We start from the raw sequence: 19,051 nt of genomic DNA, 5'->3' as shown, positions 1-19,051 counted from the left end.
ATCCTGTTTTCCATCACATCTCTGTGTTTTTGTTTTTATAGCTCTTGGCATTGAATGAACTATATTCATGTTCATGAACCTATTTGAAAAACACTGGTCATTAGTAATTGACAATACAGTTTATTCCTTAATGTTCATTGTTTAGCAGAACACATGTATTGCCTTGGAAACAGTATTACTTAGGGTAGAATGAAATACACAGAACTAGATGTAGAGTATCTTTAAAAAAAAATTTAATGAATTTTGCCTTGGACAGGTGTATTCTTTTCTCATTTTTCTATGCCTTAATTAAAATGTGAAATGAATAAAAAGATTTCTTAACTTTTAAGATGCATGTTTTGAAAAAGAATGCCAAGTGTATTGTGATTAAAGATTATATAGACACTTACACAGAGACACACACAACTTCTGAAGAGTTGTGACCATTCAATTACACAATACGCTCACGGGAACTGTGTCATTTGCTCAAAGGCAAAAACCCCCATGTAGTACATTTGTATATGAAAATGCTTGAGTTGCCCGAACAAGGTGCAGTCGGGGTGAGCAGAGCAGCCCTTGGCCAGCGCTGCCCCAGCGCTGCCGGGCACCACTGCCCGTGCACGAGGCTCCTGGGCTCCCACCCACCAGCAGCACACAGCTTTTGCTCCCTGCTCAGAGCATGCAGGTAGAAAGTTCAAGGAAAGTTTAAGGAATCAACTATTTTTATTCCCTCCCCCCTTGGGGAACATTGTGTATGATTAACTATTAATTTACTCATCCTGTCTCTCTGCAGGATTCATCCCAGGAAGTGAGATTCAAGCTTATGAAAAGGAGTTAGAGATTTGAAAAGGAATAATTAAAAAGCCCTCATGCCAAAAACGCTTATCTACACCAATGCAAGTTGATCTGGAGCTTCACGCTTAGAGCTGATGATGAATTGGCCGTGGTTTTGGGGAGGCTAATTCTTGCTTTCGATTGTGTTGGAAATCTGAAGTTAGTGCTCATGAGAAGTAAAATCAGAGAACGTGGGTTACTCAGTGTGCCTAAGGATCACAGAAGCAGCAGTGAAACGACAAAACTTCTCTTTGAAGCTGTAGCTTCAGCTGTGTCCTACTCTGTGCACTGGGAACTGAGAGAAATAGCAGCCAGCCTGGGAGAAGATGCCAGCTAAAGGGAAATACTTCTTCAACGACAGCGATGACTGCAGCATGTCAGACCCGCTCTACGAGAAGTACCGCTACACCAGCCAGCAGCATCCCCTCCTGCTGCTGCTGCTCTTCATTGCAATCCTCTTCTGGACTACTCTAATTATAATCTTTTTTGTTACGAATGTGAGTAAACTTCTTTTGTACATGTTCAATGTTTCCAGAGATGATAAGGAGTCACTGTGACAGCACACTAAACGTTTTTGGCTATATAGTATTTTGAGCCACATGGTATCAGAGTTGCAGTGCTGAAAGAAATCAAGTAACTGTGCGTGTAATGCTGTGCATGTTTTTGAAGGGATGGGAAGAGTGGAGACTGTTTTCAGGCACATGTACAGTTGCTAAAAGGATTGCTCTTTCCTTTCAATATGCTAGGAACAAATCATAATCTGTATTGAATGCTAGCTATGATATTAAGTAAGGGCCAAGGAAGGAACAGGAACGCAAGTTAAAATGTCCTGCATTTCTCGCATTTTTTTAGAGTCATCTAAGAACTATAAAGTATTGTAGTGACTTGGTTATTCGTTAGGTTATTTCCGAGGTGATTTTTTCTTAAAAGATATGTTAATTTCCTTTTTTTTCCTTTTTCTTTTTTTGTTAATAAAAACACAACAGGAATCTCCCAGTATAGTGGGTGATCGGTGGAATCAATATTTATTTAGCAAAGAGCAGTGATCCTATAGGCATAGAAAAGATGCAGCTTTAAGATTTCTTTATGTAGTGTAATTTGATTTTCCATAAAGAAATTTGGTGTTCTACAAGCTCAGCTGACAGCTGGTAAAAAGATGAGTTGATTTAAAGATAATGTTGTAAAAAGGTAGTAAAGTAGCTGTTATAATCTTTCATTGCCTTCTAACAACGCTTTCCAAACACTGTGCTTCATGATAAAGGGTCTTCAAGTCTCTCTTTAGCAACAAATCAAATCTCACCAATTGCACTTCTGTCCTTTTACTTTTTATTTCTTAGGAAAGGAAAAAAGTAGCAACACTATTTTTAACAATTTATCTCCTGTAAAACTTAGAAAGAGAGCTGTTACACTCCTCTTTAGCAAAGTTTGAACTCTAAATACATTTCTTTGGGTACATCTGCATTATAGATATAGTATAGTTAGAACTTAGTGGTCTGGGGTTTGTCTTTAAAGCTAGTTTGGAAAATAATAATGGTGGAACTGGGGTAGAATGAGTATCTCTAATAGTATTTATTATATTATCTCTGTATGTGTGAATATCAGGAAGATTCATGCTGCCACAGCTAGTCTACTTAGGAACTCAGGTTAACTTATTTTAAAGGCATCCAAGCTGTTTCTAGGATAGTATAGATGCATTTTTCCTTTTTCTAAAGGGGGCATTTGGACCAGCTGTAACCCTTTGTTTTGCTTTTGCAGGAAGCACATTCCCACCTTGCCTTCATCCTTGCAGTGTGTGCCGCCCTGGCCGTGTTTACAGTCATGTACTTCCTGCTGTGTATGGAATCCCTGTTTCGGAGATGGCTGACGTTATTTGGAGTGATGATTTGGATCTGCTTCCTCACTGTGGGATATGTATCCCTTTTTGAAAAAGGAAGTGATTACCAGCTGTGGGAACAGGTATGTTGTGTTCATTCTGGTACTTACATGGAACTGGTAGTCAGTTGTGGATGTGTTTGTATGAATGTGTTTGTGTGCTTTATTTTTTCAGAATATTATGACTGTGTAATAACTTTTCTGAGATTTAGGTTAACTTTTAAAAATTGGTTTTGCTGATTTATTGCAGTAAATTTTAGTTGGTGTTCTGTATTACAGTGAGAACACATTTCAGTGAGAAAATTGGATAACTTCATAAATCTATGTGGGAATTGCATATTTAAGTTGTAATTGAACTGTATTTTTATTTAGGATTTTTACTAAACCTTAATTACTATGAATTAATCTCTGAGAGAATTTTTTATTAGTAATACTTGCTTTGATAATTTATATGGGTCAAAGAGATGTTCAAGAATGTATAAAGGACTCCAGAGCTGGGTGTACTCTAGGGAGCAGGTTTTTAAGTCAGTGGGAGAGGTGAAGTGAACAATAAGAGTTAATGACACATCCTGGCATTGCTGGGTGTGGCTAAACTCCATTGCTTGCTATCTCTGACCAGAAGATGGGCGATTTCATGAAGCCAGAAATATCATAATTTGTAGGAAACTCCTCCTAAGATCTCATAATGCAAGCAGAAGAGTTTTAATTAAATAAAAAGGACTTTTAATCTTGTTTCACAGACTCTGCCCCTTCCCTTCTTTATTTGAATAAAGAAAGATATAAATTATCAGTTAAACAACCAAAATCTGATTTGCATTATAGCCTGGATCCAGCACTGTATATTTGGAGTTGCTGTTCAGTATTTTTTAACTTAAGGAAGTGCCTATTACCTTAGGAAAATCCCTCAAATGTATTGTTCTTAACTATAAATGCAAATATGTAACAAAGCAAGATTGGGTTTCCTGCTTTCAGTGCTGCAAGCCAGTGTGGTGTTTTCATGTGGTAATAATTCGTTTATATTGATTTTAAGTCTAAAATATAATGACGCCCTACTCTGAAAAGTGAATAGATTAATTTCAGACTTTCACCTCAAGTTATGAATTTATCACTAATTAAAGCTACTGTTTAAATGCAGGTATGGCGTTTGCTTGCCCATGTTTATAGAACTATCACACAGCATTCAGAACATTGTGTGATGGGGGTTGCAAATATGGCAGAAAAAAATGTTTTTACTCCAGCTAAAATAGTAAGATACACAAAGAAAAATATTTTCGTTGAATGAAAACTTTTATTTGTCTGTTTATTGTTGTCCCAGTCAAACTATTTATTCTGGCAAAACATTTAAGGGCAGACTGGACCTTGAGACATCCTCGAAGGAAGCTCTTCTCTGGAATGGCACAAGTTGAGTTGCCATGATGAGATGGAGCTGAGCCAGGAATGCTCCAATACATTCTTCTGATCAGGGTGGTTAGTTTCCGTATATATAAGCTAACAGCTGTAAAAGTTCTATAAATATGGATTTAAGTTTTACAGACCTTCTCACTGATCTGGAGTAGTTTAGTGGCCTGTTGTGCATTTTGTAGAATCTGTGCAGCTAAATATATAGTTAGTGGTAATAAAGGTTATTCTCTTGTGGGAGGACCAGGAAGTATTGGTTGGATTTTTGGTTTTTATCAAACACGAAGCAAACATACACATGTGATTGGGTGATGTTAAAATTAGAAAAATATCTTGCAGAAGGTGAGAAATCTGATTCTATTCAGTATTGCTACCCTTACAACACACTGTTCCTGAAGTGTGAGTACAAAGTGCATCCAAAGTGCATCTCCAGCTGTAAAGGATAAGTTCAGGATAAAGGGCAAGGACAACTGAAAAAAATTGTAGCTGATATGTCATGTTAACCCATCGTGTCTGTGAATCTACAGCTGTTAATCCCTCAAAACTCTTAGAACTACCACTGTCCTTATGATTTGAACTGTATTTTGAAATGTCAATATCTAATTGTTCAGCCTGAAATTGAGCAAGAATCCTGCTACTTTTCTCCTATTTCTGTAGTGACTCTTTTATTTTTTTTTTCCTTTTTCTTTCCAAAGGTGCCATTCTTTCTGTTCATGATCTTCACAGTTTATACCATGCTCCCCTTTGGGATGAGAGGTGCTGTCATAATTAGTGTTGTTTCTGCTCTCTCCCATATTATTGTTCTAAGCACTGTGGTAAGCGTGACTTCTCAAGAAAATAAGGAATCCATTCTGTTTCAGGTAAGGAAATAACTTGGTTACATAATGAAATACCCTAGTCATGTTACCCTTTGCTTTTGGCATAACTATTCTGTTTAGAAAAGTTCCAAACTTTCACATGGATGTTTCAAGTTCATGGATTTGGAGCTTGGGCCCAAAAAGTCTTGAGCTTTTTGTAAAATTGCAAATTTTTAAACCTATTGTGCGTTTTGTTTTTCTGACCAAAGTGGAAAAAGTAGGATTGTTTTGTTAATTTTTAAACTAAGTTGTTAAAAATATGCCTAACTTAGTCATTCTTCCCAATCTGTGCTCTTTCAGGTGGGCCTTTGTAACTTCGTCAGGCACTACCCACAGGGTGGATCAAAAGGGCCCTTGCTGCCCTGGGGTGTCAGCAGGGCCTGGGAGTGTTGCTCGCTGTGTTCAGGGCTCCCAACACTCATTAACAGGGTGTGTTCAAAGCAGCACCCCAGCTCATTCTGTGCAGGCCTGTGCCAGACTCCACACAGTGTGCTGATGCATGAGTTTGTGCGCTGGTTTTGCACAAATCAAACACTGGTGCCTGCAAATAAATGTTAAATGGTATAATATGATTTTCTGTTTCATTATTCTGCTGGATGTTTGCACAGGAATGCCTGTGACTGTGAATGTTAGCTTGTATCTGCCAGGTCCATGCTGGCTGATAGCAACACCCTGATTTGTTATGGGATGGGGTAAGAGGAAATGAAACATGGTCTGGGATTGATTGTTTTCATGGGACTAATACATGTGTTAGTGAAGTATCAGTGACTGCCTTGTAGTGGGTAAATATTTTCCTTCTTGTGCAGCTCCTTGCCAATGCTGTAATTTTCCTTTGTGGCAACTTCGTGGGTGCATTTCACAAACGCCAAATGCAGGTTGCTTCGTGGGATTTGTACAGATACACCTTAAAGTGCATTCAGGTGCGAATGAAACTGAAGGTTGAGAAGAGGCAACAAGTGAGTGAGCTAGTTCATGTTATGAATTCCTTGTTTTCGTTTCCTAAGTCTGTATAAATTCATAACGTTGGTGACTAATCCATGTTGAAAGGCTTGGTCTGATCCTTGTGATACCCACCTAGTGTCAAAAATAAGAGCTGTGCCGTGTATAACAAAAGAAGGAAGTTAAAGGGAGGAAGCTGTTCTCTGGGGCTTGTCTACATGAAAATCACAGTATTTGTTACAGGAATGTAATTGCCAGTCATTTTAGTTCCTTTTTTCCTAGAATAAACTGTTCCAGGGACTGGCCTAAGGTAACTTGAGAATCTGCTCTTAATGCCCTGAAATTACATGTAAGGTAATTTTAGCAGTTAGTTTTATGCTTCCCTTGGTCACCTTTTTTTTGCATTGAATTCTAAAGTATTATTTGTTCTTGTATTTTATTGTCTTATAAACTATTTTTCCTTTGGTAGAAGGAGAAAATTGGGTGTGAAGGGAGAAGAAAATCATATAATAGATTTCGGTATTTATTTCCATAAACTCCAGTGGTATTCAAAGAATAAGCAAGGAACATGAATTTCTTGCTGAGGAAGGATTGTAGAGAGGTATCAAAGCTGAAACTGGGGAACCTTTCCTGGTTTAAACAGAGTTAAGAAGAGCTCTACAAGGCTGATGTGTACCGTGTTCTCTGCCCACCAGTTATTAGATAAAAGGAAGAGGCTGAAAGGTGACTGACCTGATCAAACTGAGAAGAAGAAAATGCCACACTGCTAGTTCTATCTGTTCTCTGATGCTAATCTTGGGAGATGAGATGACAAATATGCATGAAAGCCCTGGCAGAATCTCCCCATGCAGCTGCCAGGGAAGCTTCTGATCACCTTATGCAGGCAGTGTGCTCTCATTTCCTGGGCAATGTGCTCACTTCCATGGGTGTTCAGGATTTTGATTTTGGGAATTTTTTTTTTTTTAATGGTTGCTTGTTTGAAGTGTAAATATGCTTAAGTCTATGAAGAGCTTTCTTTTCATCCGTGTTGCAATTTGTCAGGCAATTCTGAGTATCCTTTTTGCCACCCACTTCCTCTCTGTGAAAAAGGTGTGAGAACTGCAATTCAGGGTTCCTCATTGCTTCCTTGAAAACTGAGAGATGTGTCAGCCTCCCATGGCCCTGTTATATTCCCTGGGATTCGGCTGCCAGTTTAAATTCTTTCCCAGTGTTGACTCTCCTAGTACCAAAACAGTAGATAAGGGAAAGGAGGTGTTTCTTTTTCTGGGATCAGTCTCAAACTAAACTGCTGCCTTGCGTAGATAAGTACTTTGTGCTCAAGGGCTACCTCTTCCCACTGTGATGCTGGGGTATTTCTTCTTGGTGGCAGGCACTAATCAAGTAACCCTGGCAGCTTACTGATGTCTGCACATGGCAGTATTCAGGAAAAGGGGACAAGGATTTGTCTCCAGGGGACAGCATTTAGCATTTTACTTGGCTGCACAATGTGTTAATCTTGCTGTTGATGTTGTCCAAAAAAGTTCCTGCTTGTAGCTGCTCCACACATTTCCTCTTCCATCTCTGGGATGGGAGAGCCCTTCCTGGCTCAAAGTATTCTCTTTTTGTCATCCTCTTCTGCCCAGCAAGTTACCAGGGTCTTCTTTGAAGAATGGGCTCTTGAATCAGAGTCAGTGTAAAATGGTGCCCTGAGTAGTCAAACAATGGAAGTGCATGTGGAGGAGTCTGTTTCTCGTTGAGTTCAAAAGACTTCATTTCAGTGGCACTGTTTCCTGGTTCACTTAAGCTATAGCAGCATGTAGCTGACACTTTTGTATCTGTTGCTGCTTTTCCAGCATTTGAGAATTTACAAATATTTTTAATACTGAATAGATTGTTAGGTACAGAACATAAGCTTTTATAGAAGCTTTATAGGACAATGCCAATGTAACACTGAGATTAGTGGACAAAACAAAATGTAATTTATCCAGAAAATCTGGTACTGAATACTGAATTTTTCTGTGTGTATGTTTCATGGTTACAAGGGGGTGTCACACCTAGGCCACGAGGAGCAAAAGAAAGAATATGCAACATCCTTGCATAATTGTAAAATCAATAACTTGGAGAACAGCAATGTAAGAGTGTCTTCTGGAAAACCTGACATGCATTACTCAAATAAAGGCGTTTTCGGTTTTGGTTTTTTTAAATGCCTTCTTGCAGTCAATAAAATTCTGCAGTTTCAAACTGCACTGTGTTAATAATTTTGCATAATTGTTTTCACCCCATTCTTTTTAGGAAAATTTGCTTTTATCCATCCTGCCTGCTCATATCTCTATGGAAATGAAGCTGGCAATCATTGAGCGACTGAAGGAAACTAATGATAACAGGCAAATGCATGACAACAACTTCCACAGTTTATATGTAAAAAGGCACCAAAATGTTAGGTAAGTGGAAACTCTAGAACTAATTGTATTAATATAAATTTCTGATTCTTATCAGTTCATATGATCCAATGAAATTAAAATTTGAAGGCAGAATTTCAGGCTGAAGTGAGCTTCTTTCCCATTATAATGTGTGTTGAACTGGTGTGCTGTCTTCTAAATCAGGGGAGATACTTGAACCCTTTTTGCTGGAGTTGTTTCCCAAAGAGGAGAGAGGTGCTTTCTCTTAAATGCATTTCAGTAGTTATGCTGACTGTAGAATTGACATATCTTCATATTTCACTTTTCCTGCTTTTTCCTTTTGCTCTTGTCTAGCATTCTTTATGCAGACATCGTAGGATTCACTCGCCTTGCCAGTGACTGCTCTCCTAAGGAACTTGTAGTGATGCTGAATGAACTCTTTGGAAAGTTTGATCAAATTGCAAAGGTAGGTTTACAGTTTGTGCTGTAGGATAAAGGCCTTTGGAAAAAGAAGTCTTTTTGCACAACAGGAGGCAGCGGGGTGTCAGTCCTGAAGTCAGAAAGGCAAGATGCTTTGGCTTTAAAGCTAACTAGCCAAATCACAGTAAAACAAAATTTAAAACAAAAAATGGGAGATTTAGCAAGCTGCTACTGTAATTCCAGTTCTTGGGTTTGGAGGTTTATCTGTATCATTTAGGAAATTGTCTGATGGTGATTGCAACAGGGCTATAGGAGGTTCTGTGTACAAACTCCACTCAGGAGCTCTACTGTGTTCAGCTTGAAGGTTTGTTTGACTCCACAAATGGAGAACTCTCAGATACACATTTAAATTCATGAATTCAGAGGCATCAGGCAAAGAGTTCATTAGCTTATGAGTGAGCTAAAGAAAGCTTTCTGTTACTAATGGATACTTAGAAAAAGTGAAAGAATGGGGAGTAGTTTAAAATGGTCCCTATTAAGACACACCCTCAGTACTGACCCTTCAGCCTGGCAGGAATTGTTACCACTTCCAGGTGCTGCTTGAGGTTAATTTTTTGCAGCTGTAATCACAAACTCAGGTTTTTATTTCTCACATTACAGGGGCTGTATTACCTACATGTTTGTGTGTTGCATTTGTGAAATCCTAAACATTTGTCAGAAAAAGCTGGAAAACTGTAACATTATTAATGTAGCAGAGGAGTGAAATTGCTGTAATTAAACCCTTGTGGATGTCATTGAATAAATCCTTAAATATATCACTGATTAAAACCTGACTAAAATGCTGGTAACAATTTTGACTAAATGACATGGCTAATCTTTGTGTTTGTTTGAATTCAGTTGCTGTTAAGTGTTCAAGTCCTGACAAATAAGAGTTATACTATATCTATTGCAATTGTATTGTTTTGAAGCACCTGTAAAGTTTTGTCATCTTAGTTGCCAAATGGCAAAATTTCTTTTAATGCTGTATAGAAGCTGAGGTTAAACACATTTGGTCAGGTTTTGTAACTGTTTTGCAGATAGAAAAATAGAAAAAATTCTAAATTTTGAGTGTTATGTTTTAATTTCTCACTCCTGTCTGCAAATTGCACTGTAATGTCTGGATTTAGTGAGTCAAGGTCTTTTGCAACTCTGTGGTTGAGCTGTGAGAAGAGGTTCCTGCTTTTTGTGCTATTTTTGTTCTGCCAGAGAGCGTTCTGTCATCTTTTCCATAATGTACAAGTGCTGCAAGCTCCAGTTTACCCAATAAAAATTGATGGCTAAGCTGGACACTGAGCTGGATGCTGAAGTACAGCAGCTCTAATCCAGGGCTGGGTTTCCCTGCTGATCCCTCTAAGCTTGTCACTTGTGCACTGCTCAGAACCCACTGGGATGGATTAAGATGTGGAGAATGATGGATGTTCTGTTAAGGCTTTAACTGACAAGGGAGAACAGCTCAGTTTGGGAAATTGTCACACATTTGGGCTGATTTTGGAGTTGGTTTAGGAACTGCTGGGGTGTTCCCACAGCAGGTAGGGTTGAACAGCTGGAGATATTGGCTGGCCCAAATTAAGCCATCTCTGCTCATCAGTCAAATACAACACAGCCTTGCAGAATTAGTCCTGGCTTGCTTGCAACCTTTGTAGTTAAAATTATTCAGTAAAGTGTTAACAAAAGACAGTGTGTGAGAGACTTTTTGCTCTCTCCTGCCAGTCATTGGCAGCAGTATCCTCTGTTGCACAGTTAGGAAAGGTTTTTTTTGCTGTATTGTGGGGTTTTTTTATTAGCAATAGCAAACTGTAGTGTGTGCCAGCTTCCTCTTCAGTCATATTTGAAACGACAAAAAAACCCCATTTTGCATCTGCACAGCTACCAGATTGGGCATCTGAATTCCTAAGTTTTTCCTCAGTGCTGGGAGGTTTTATGACACCTCACACTGTTACTTATGAGGCTGCCTTGTAAAAATAGAGGGAAAACTGCCCACAATTCAAATGAAGGTGAAGATTAAAAGATAGATAAATAGATTTCATTCTTCAGATGATAAATTCTATGACAGTTTTATCTTATTTATAGTTTTTCAATTGCTTCCAAGAAAAAGGTGAGAAACTAACAAGGTGGTTCTATTTCAGAAATGCTTTAAGTCATCTTCTTTTTTCTCTCCAGTGAGCGATGTCCAGGCATTCACATGTGGGGAAAAAGAATTAAGCTTTGTTTCAACAAGGACTGAACAAAGCCTGACTTTTCAAACCAGAGCCTTTGGAGCTCTTGGCCTACTTCCAGTCAATTTTTTCCTGTTAAAAAAGTTTGCTGTAATTTTGCAGGAGAATGAATGCATGAGAATAAAAATCCTGGGAGACTGTTACTACTGTGTCTCAGGCCTGCCTGTGTCCTTACCAGTTCATGCCAGGAACTGTGTTAAAATGGGGCTCGACATGTGTGAAGCAATAAAGTAAGTATTACACAGAAGGCTGTTTAAAATATAGATACTGTGAAGATATTGAATAAAGTAATTAGTTTTCTTGTCAACATTCAAAGTGCATTTATTATCTGTAGTTGGATAGTTCTGATCATAAGTTTGTCTCATCTTTGCACCAAGTGTATGATGAGACTAAAGTTTAACAGATCTCCAGAAGGAGGAGAGAAAATGAAAAGTCTCCTGCTCTAATCCCCTCATGCCTCCCCAGGCAGGTGAGAGAAGCCACGGGAGTGGACATCAACATGAGGGTCGGGATTCACTCCGGGAACGTGCTGTGCGGGGTGATCGGCCTGCGGAAGTGGCAGTACGACGTGTGGTCACACGACGTGTCCCTGGCCAACCGCATGGAATCCGCCGGAGTGCCGGGGTGAGGATCCTCCCTGCCGGGGCTGAATCGCTCTGTCATGGGCCTGGAATCTGTAACTGTGCCATGACACAAATCCTCATCATGGCATGGTGGAAATAGGACAAATGTGTACTTAGCAGAGCTGTAAAACGTTAATATTTTCTGACTGTGTTTTCAATGGGCTATAAAATTCTATTCTTAGGCAAGTGACTGCTTCTTGACCTTCCCTTCATTGGAGAAACATGTGCATCTTCAGCAGGGCATTATGTTGACTTAGCTAATCCATGCTGTACATGGGGATAATTGTACATTTGTGAGTTTAGATAAAGAACAGTTGTGCGTCTTAGGTCAACAAGGCTAAGCTGTGTCTTTACCCAGTGTTTCTGCTAATGTATTGATTAGTCCCACCTGCTTTGTATCAGCTCTATATTCACCAGCCCCACCACTCAAACCCTACAAATGACTCCAAAATTAAAATGCATCAGGGAGTATCCCAGCAGGGAGAGTCTGAGCTGTTGTTTGTTGTGCATTTGCCATGGGCAGAACGAAGGGAAGGGAGTGGTGCTGAATTGGAGAGCTGAATGTAACTTGCCATGTGCTGCTCAGTAATACAAGGATTGGGTTTGAGGTTGGTCTCTTGCATCCTTTTTAAGATGCTCATGGAAAAGAACAAGTATAAATGTTTTTCAAACACCCCAGCATTTGCATTTTTCTCATTTAGGAAAGTATACTCTTTTTCTGTTTTCTAAGTTAAATTTGAGAATTAGAATTCATCTAAGAACCCCTTTCTTTCTTTCTTATTTTGGTAGTTTGCACAAAAAAAGGCCATTATAAGACTTTTCCTTTTTTCGTTCCCAAATCAGACCGTGATTTTTTTTGGTTTCATGGTAGTCTGTGCAAATTAGATTTTTTTGGTGAGTGGTTCTAATCAGTGACATTGTAGTATTTCTTATTATTTCTATACCTCAGACAGCTTGTAGGTATATGTTTGTAACTTAGAAATTAAAGTGATTTATCGAGTGATAAGGGCTTATGAATATCAAAATACTTCATTGCATTGGCGACTGAAACAGAAAGAAAACTACTTGGAGCTTGGTTAACAGTTCCAACATCAGCCAGGCTGAAGGGTTTGGTGTGTTGATTCAGTGTGATTAAACAAGAATACAGAGTTGTAAAGTTTCTTTTGTTGGTAAAGCAAACAACATGACTCTGAATATGGCACAAAAACATACTTTGTTAGTCACGTTTAGGACCTTTGCCTAATCTTGAAAACTCTGATTATTCCCTTATGGTTGTCAGGTTTATAGTTGATAAGCTGGTAAAGAATTAAGCTAGTTTAGGTTGTCATGCTGATTCAGAAACATTACCCTTATTACTTCCTATACCTGTGTAGTACTTGCTTATCTTGTGCTTTAAAACTGGCCAGAGGAAACACCTTCCACTTGTGGAAGACTGAGCCTGACAGGGTAGAAGGGGTATTATTCACTATGCAAATGTTATATTATACTTGTTTCCTGCTCTGCAGGGAAATTATTTGTTGGGGAGTCCTCATTCCAATGTTAGCTCCTTTGGAAGCAGCTTTATCATTAGGAGCAGTTAGAGGTTTTGTTTAAAATAGGAAGTATATCTATTTTGAGTTTCTGTAAATGAAGGAATTCTAAAGACTTTTGAAAGGATGCAGGAAAACTTCTAGTTTTATAAGTATTTTCTTTCCAGTGACAGAGTATCCTTGTTCATCTTCCTTGTGATTTCAAAAATTGCTCGTGTTCGTAACAGTGTAATACACTACTAAAGCAGAAAGGATTAGCATGAAACCAAAACTAAGAATGCATTTGTGACCAATTCTCTCTAACGTGTAAATGTCTGAAAGCTCAGCATGCGTTGTTCTCCTGTCAGCATAGGAAACTGGGTACAGTGTGCTGGGTGTTCTGTCCTGACATGGCAAGGGCAACAGTGCGTGCTCCAGCTTGCCTGTGAGAGCAGCTCTTGGTTATGTGCTTATCCTGGAATCCAGTAGGCAATTAGTAACTGCTGAGAGATCACTGGCATCTAATTTGGAAGTTTGTAGTAAGATCAGAAATGTCCTGCAGCAGCGTGTGATTTGAGGGAGAGGGGGAAGGACGCTTGGTAAAATGCAAAACGGTGGGTCGTGAACAAATGTACTGCCTTTGGCATAAGTGGAAAAGCACAGGAAACTTGCTGCAGTACATGGCGGTGTTTTAAGGTTCAGGGTACAGACATCACACAGAATGCCCCAGTCTCTGTGGCAGAAAATGATGCTTTAGAGCAAACTTGAAAATTTCAGATTTGAGGGTTCACCTTAATTGCAAAACTTTGTAGTCAAGGTAACAATTAAACTTTTTTTTAGAAAATTACCAGTAAACAAATAAAAGCATGCACCCTCTGCAGTTCTTACTGTTGGCTTGAAAAGTACCGAGGAAGTTTTTATTCTTCCCTCTTAGAAGCTACAGTCAGTACTTTTCATGTCTTGGATACATTACCTTCTACAAACCTATGTTCAGCATTGAGGAGGAGAGGTGGATGGGACAGTGATTCCCTTGCTCTCTGTAGTTAGGCAGCAGTGCTGCACACTGCCAGTTTCCATTCTGGAATTGTGCTTTTCCCAGCCCTGAGCTAATGGATTGTAGGAGAGTGTCTAACCCCTCTGTGCCAAAGAAAAGAGAGAAAAGCATGGGAAGGTGAACAATGAGAAAGTAGAACTTAAGAAATGCTGTTTTATGAACTCCCTCCAGCCTCTTGTTGAGAAATTATATGGAAAGATATTACTCATAACTTATGTGGAAATACATGATTTGGGATACTGAGCGAAATAACATTTAAGGGAAAGTGTGAATAGGTTCAGAAAAATACTGGCTGCTCTCCTCAGAGCGTGTTGGTGTTGTTACTGTGTTGTCTTGTCCTCGGATTGTATCAGTCAGAAAGGGCAGACTTTCAGAATTCTCCTCAGAGTTCAGAAAAACCTTCTCCAGCTTTCTTTTCCCAGACTTTGTAACTGTCTCCTCCCCTCCTTGTGCATTTCTAGCACAAAGCAGTCCTCGCTTGTGTTTTGTTCATGAGTTTTCCCTGCAGCTCTCACAACCTGTCTGTGAGCCTGCCTGTCTTGTGAGTCATCAGATCTCCTTTGATCACATTTCTTCTTGTTTCGTTTATCTCCATGCTTATTTCAATTTAATTTTATGCCGATACTATCTCATTATGGGAAGTGGTTTTTTAGCATGCTTGCTATGAATGATGTACTGTAGTAAAAGATTGCAATATAATTTTAAGTACTGGCAGGATTTTTCAGTTGGCTGCCAAAGCAGGAGATGTCTGAAAAGCAGAAATGTCAGCAGTGGCCATTGAAATGTAAATTAAATGCTTAATGTGACCTTTCTGTGAGTGTTTGGGTCTCTTGTTCTTTCTCCCCTTCTCAGCCGTGTGCACATCACTGAAGCGACATTAAATCACCTAGGCAAAGCTTATGAAGTAGAAGAAGGGAATGGACACCTAAGGGATCCTTACCTTGAATCCATGAATATCAAAACCTACTTAGTGGTCGATCCAAGGGTATGTATGTGTTTTTTAAACATATATATATTTGTTCAAGTATATACACACATTTTAAGATCATAGGTTTCTGTGGTGCATACAGTTTTTCATTCAGGAACAGAATTTAAGCGTGGTGTGAGTCATCTGAGCAGCTTGGATTTGGGAGTTCAGATCTGAAAGGACATCCTGCTTTTTTATGACATGCCTATTACATTGAAGGTAGCAAGTGTTATGCTGAAACCTCTTATGTGACCCACTTAGAGTAAAAACACATATTTAACTATTTGTGTGAAATGTCTCAAAAACCCAGTTCAAAAGGTGAGGATGAAGGAATGAAAGAATACCTGTTCTAACTGGCCACTTCCTGCTAAAACATTCCCTGTAAAATAGCATCAGACATCTCCCTCACTATCTGAAAAGTAAGATTCACCTTCTTTTCAGGGTGTGAAGTTAGCAACTGTGGGTTGCTCCTTTAGAGCCTGGTAACTACAAACACCTGGAGTATTGCTATTTTGAATTGGCTTGTGGTTGATGAGTAAAATGTTTCGAATGAAAAAGGAATGCACATGAGAAACTTCTTTCCGTCCTGATCTTTACAGGAAGGAACAGCATAGAGCCACTTTTAATTAGCAAGAAATCAATCTCATCTTGGTTACGTTTTTCAGTACTGCAACCCTCCCCCAGCTGCACACAGCACATACTATCAGAATGAGGACCTATGTCCATTAAAATGGTCTCTGCTCCCTTGAAGATACTTGTGAAATGTTAGAGAATTACCAGTTGTCTTGGTTTATTCTGTAGTTTTAGCTTCCCTGTAGTTCTTCAAGGGTATTGCTGTACACCCCATCTGTACTGCCTGACTCAGCACCTGTGGCACAGGGGTATAATCTAATGTGGAGTCTGTAATTTGTGGGATCTTCTAACCACTGTTTGATACACCCCAGCTCAGGTATTTGGAACCTTTTTCCCCTGCTGTAGTGCTGACTGCAAGGAAACTGTATGTGTTTGTAAGATCCTGTGAGTCCTTGCATCACTGAAAATAAACCTGGAAGTTCGACTGGTGCGGTGTTGCAAGTGAAGGCTCGTAAAGGCAGCTGAAGCAATTCATTGTGTATGCTGTGACTTGTTTTAGCTCACATTAATTAACTGAGATAAAGGAATTGAGGTTGGCTGACATGTTGCTGATGTGTTCAGAGTCCTACTAAACAGCGAGATTTTATAGTCTTAAACTACTCAGTACACAGAGCTTCAGTTTTTTTTGTAATTTGTCTGAATTTCTGGTTTCTCCATGAGTGTGTTTTCTTTCTGTTAGTCCAAACAATGCCTATCAAACAATCATCTCCCTAAAACTCGAGTTAACGACGGGCTGAAGATGCGCGCGTCCGTGCGGATGACGCGGTACCTGGAGTCCTGGGGAGCAGCCAGGCCCTTCGCCCACCTCAACCACAGGGAGAGCGTCAGCAGCGACTCTTCCAGTTCCCAAGGCAGGCAAAGGAAGGTGAGGCCTCGAGTGGTTAATGGCAACCTGCAATTACAAACTGCTCCTGGTGTCTACGGTGTGAAACTCAAAACCTGATGTGATTTTTGTGGCTGAATGTCGGCTCGTACCCTTGGTGTTCAGTGTGCACACAGAGCTGAGAGGGTATCTGTGCAACATCTCTTTCTGTCTGGACTGAACCATATTCAGACTGTTAATCTCTCTAGCATACTATAAACCATATTATAACTTCAGAGCAAAACTATCTATTTTTCCTATCATTTTTCCATCTTGAGATCCTGCCTGCTACATGGGGCTTTATAAAAAAAAGATAGATGCACTCAATACTTACTTGAAATGTATAGAAAATAAATAGGCCCTCCACATGCTCTCCCTGCAACTGGATTTTATCAGTAAAGAATTTTTAAGATCAAGAATTCTCAAGGTTTTTAAGATTTCAAAACACAAGAAAACTAATTTTTCCTTCCATCTGCCCTTCCTGAAAGCTGGAAGTAGGAGATGTGCATGGTTTTAGGTGTGGTTCTGGAGCCACAGCTGCAGTAAATTTTAATTTACTACATCCATTCAGGTGTGGAAGTGGTTTTCAGTCTGCTTGCCTCTGCTGGTGCTTGCTTAGTTATTTTGGTGTGTAGAGAAAAATGGGAGGGAAGATCTGTTTACTTGTTTTCTATCAATCTTTTTTTTTCAGAAAACACTCACTTCTCATTTGTTAAAGCAGAAAACATTGCTGGAAAGGGTTGATTTTTATAAGCTTTTCTATTTGAGAATGATTCTTGATTTTTTAAAAATTTTTGAATAAAAATGGTTTTGGCAGTTTCTTGATGTTTGTTTTCCATAGTTGTTTGCAATTCAAAGAGTGTGTAACTTATTCTTAATTCCTATTTTATTTAGGAAATACCTTTGTGTTCTACTGGGCGCCAGAGAACTTCTGATAGGTTTGTCAAGTACCTTCTTTTCTTTTTTTTGTGCTCGTGTGCTTCTCTTGCAGTTCAGTGTGCTGTAAGCATGTGATCATTTGGTTGATTAATCACTGTGTGTATGGTAGTCCTGCCTTAGAAAGGTTAAGATAAATCTTTGGCCTTTAGAAGATTTCTCAGCTCATGTTTGTTATTGTTAGCAGACTCTAAAAGGAGCTTCCCCCCTCCTTGTCTTACTGCCCCTCAGTCATTCAGATTCCATTTTGCTTGCTGGGCTGCAGCAGGGTGGAAGGGAATTGGGAAGGGAGAGCCCTAAAGAGCAGTGGAAAGATTTGGGTTTGGTTAGTGTTATTAATGTTTGCCATTACAATGTGATAAAGAATTGACACTTACAAGGCTGCCTGTAGCATTGAGTTAAATAAGGAGCTGATTTTCACTTGTGGAACATTCCCTCAGATTGTCAAAATGCTGTCTTGAAAAGTGCATTATTTGAGTAACTAGAGAAATACTTAGTAAAGTACTCATGGGTGTATGTTTTAATCAGTATGGCACATTCTGGTTTGACTTTTCCCTGGAAGCTTGCCCCACTGTGTGCTGAGAAAGTGTGCTCTGTACCCATTACTTGTTTCTGAGTAGCATTTGTCACACAGACTTCATTTCATCCTCAGAAATTCATCTCAGAAGGGAAGGATAGAGGAAGATATTTATGATGAAATGATGTCAACCATTGAAGGCCTCAGTTCAACTAAGTATGCAGTGCTTAAATTTTTTCTTCATCTTTTCTTTGAGATTAACCTGCATTCTCAATTTAGGCCTAGATCTAAAATTTACTTTTGCAAAATGAAGAATCATCAGGATTTTTGTCTTGCCCTTTTTTTGGTCTTTGTTTTTTACTTAGTTTCTTTTTCGATTTAATTTGAATATGAGAGTTACTGCACTATTATAGCAAGCTGGTGATCAGTCTTGCTGTTCAATGTGGTGTGGCACTATGAATTAGGAAAATCATTGCTTTGTCTCTTATGAGTGTCCCAAAGTAATGAGCTGAAATGCAGTGTAGGATGGGATAGGAAATTAATGTTCATGCTTTCTTTATTAAAACAAGAAGTTTCATGAAGTGGGTGTTGTCCTGAACAAAAAAACTATGTATGAAGTCAAAATAGAGTTGCTTTAGTGTCTGGCCCACTGAAGGCAAATGGTCTGTCAGGTGCAGGTAATTCCTTTGGCAGTACATTTGCATTTAAAAGCAGACAAACAGAGAAATGCTGGTGGTTTGGTCTTTTTTTGTTTTGTTTTAATTTAAAATACAATATTTGAATTCCTAATAATGTAAAACACTGAATTTGAGAAGAAAAATTCTTTCATCTAAATTCTAGGAAGGCTGTGCCTCAGGCATTCCTAATAGGAATCTGATATTGTTAAGGGAAAGTTTTTGGAGGCTGTGAGCCCTCTCTAACATCTGCTGTTATACTTTCCTATTTGTAAGCCTTCAGGAAGGTTTGGAGTTACACATTTTTTGTGTTGCTGGCAGATGCTGCTGTCTGTGAGTGTTGTG

General features: G+C 39.1%; 1 protein-coding gene across 5 annotated transcripts in view; it reads left to right on the top strand.

The window, feature by feature from the left end:
- Positions 1 to 19,051, top strand: part of ADCY7 (adenylate cyclase 7) — a 60,567-nt gene that overhangs the window by 26,743 nt on the left and 14,773 nt on the right. For 4 of the 5 annotated variants that reach the window (XM_032121439.1, XM_032121436.1, XM_032121437.1 and 1 more), the window contains 12 exons: positions 773 to 1,310; positions 2,569 to 2,769; positions 4,779 to 4,943; positions 5,747 to 5,896; positions 8,151 to 8,299; positions 8,612 to 8,723; positions 11,035 to 11,162; positions 11,398 to 11,556; positions 14,970 to 15,102; positions 16,397 to 16,582; positions 17,474 to 17,517; positions 18,168 to 18,248. In XM_032121439.1, coding sequence (XP_031977330.1) covers positions 1,140 to 1,310; positions 2,569 to 2,769; positions 4,779 to 4,943; positions 5,747 to 5,896; positions 8,151 to 8,299; positions 8,612 to 8,723; positions 11,035 to 11,162; positions 11,398 to 11,556; positions 14,970 to 15,102; positions 16,397 to 16,582; positions 17,474 to 17,517; positions 18,168 to 18,248 — 1,679 coding nt within the window. In that variant the 5' untranslated portion in view covers positions 773 to 1,139. The remainder of the gene's footprint in view (positions 1 to 772; positions 1,311 to 2,568; positions 2,770 to 4,778; positions 4,944 to 5,746; positions 5,897 to 8,150; positions 8,300 to 8,611; positions 8,724 to 11,034; positions 11,163 to 11,397; positions 11,557 to 14,969; positions 15,103 to 16,396; positions 16,583 to 17,473; positions 17,518 to 18,167; positions 18,249 to 19,051) is intronic. The other variant, XM_032121440.1, reaches the window with a different exon arrangement.

This window comes from Corvus moneduloides, chromosome 12 (genome assembly GCF_009650955.1).
Source record: "Corvus moneduloides isolate bCorMon1 chromosome 12, bCorMon1.pri, whole genome shotgun sequence".
Taxonomy (NCBI): Eukaryota; Metazoa; Chordata; class Aves; order Passeriformes; family Corvidae; genus Corvus; species Corvus moneduloides.
This window is presented reverse-complemented; position numbering and strand designations above follow the sequence as displayed.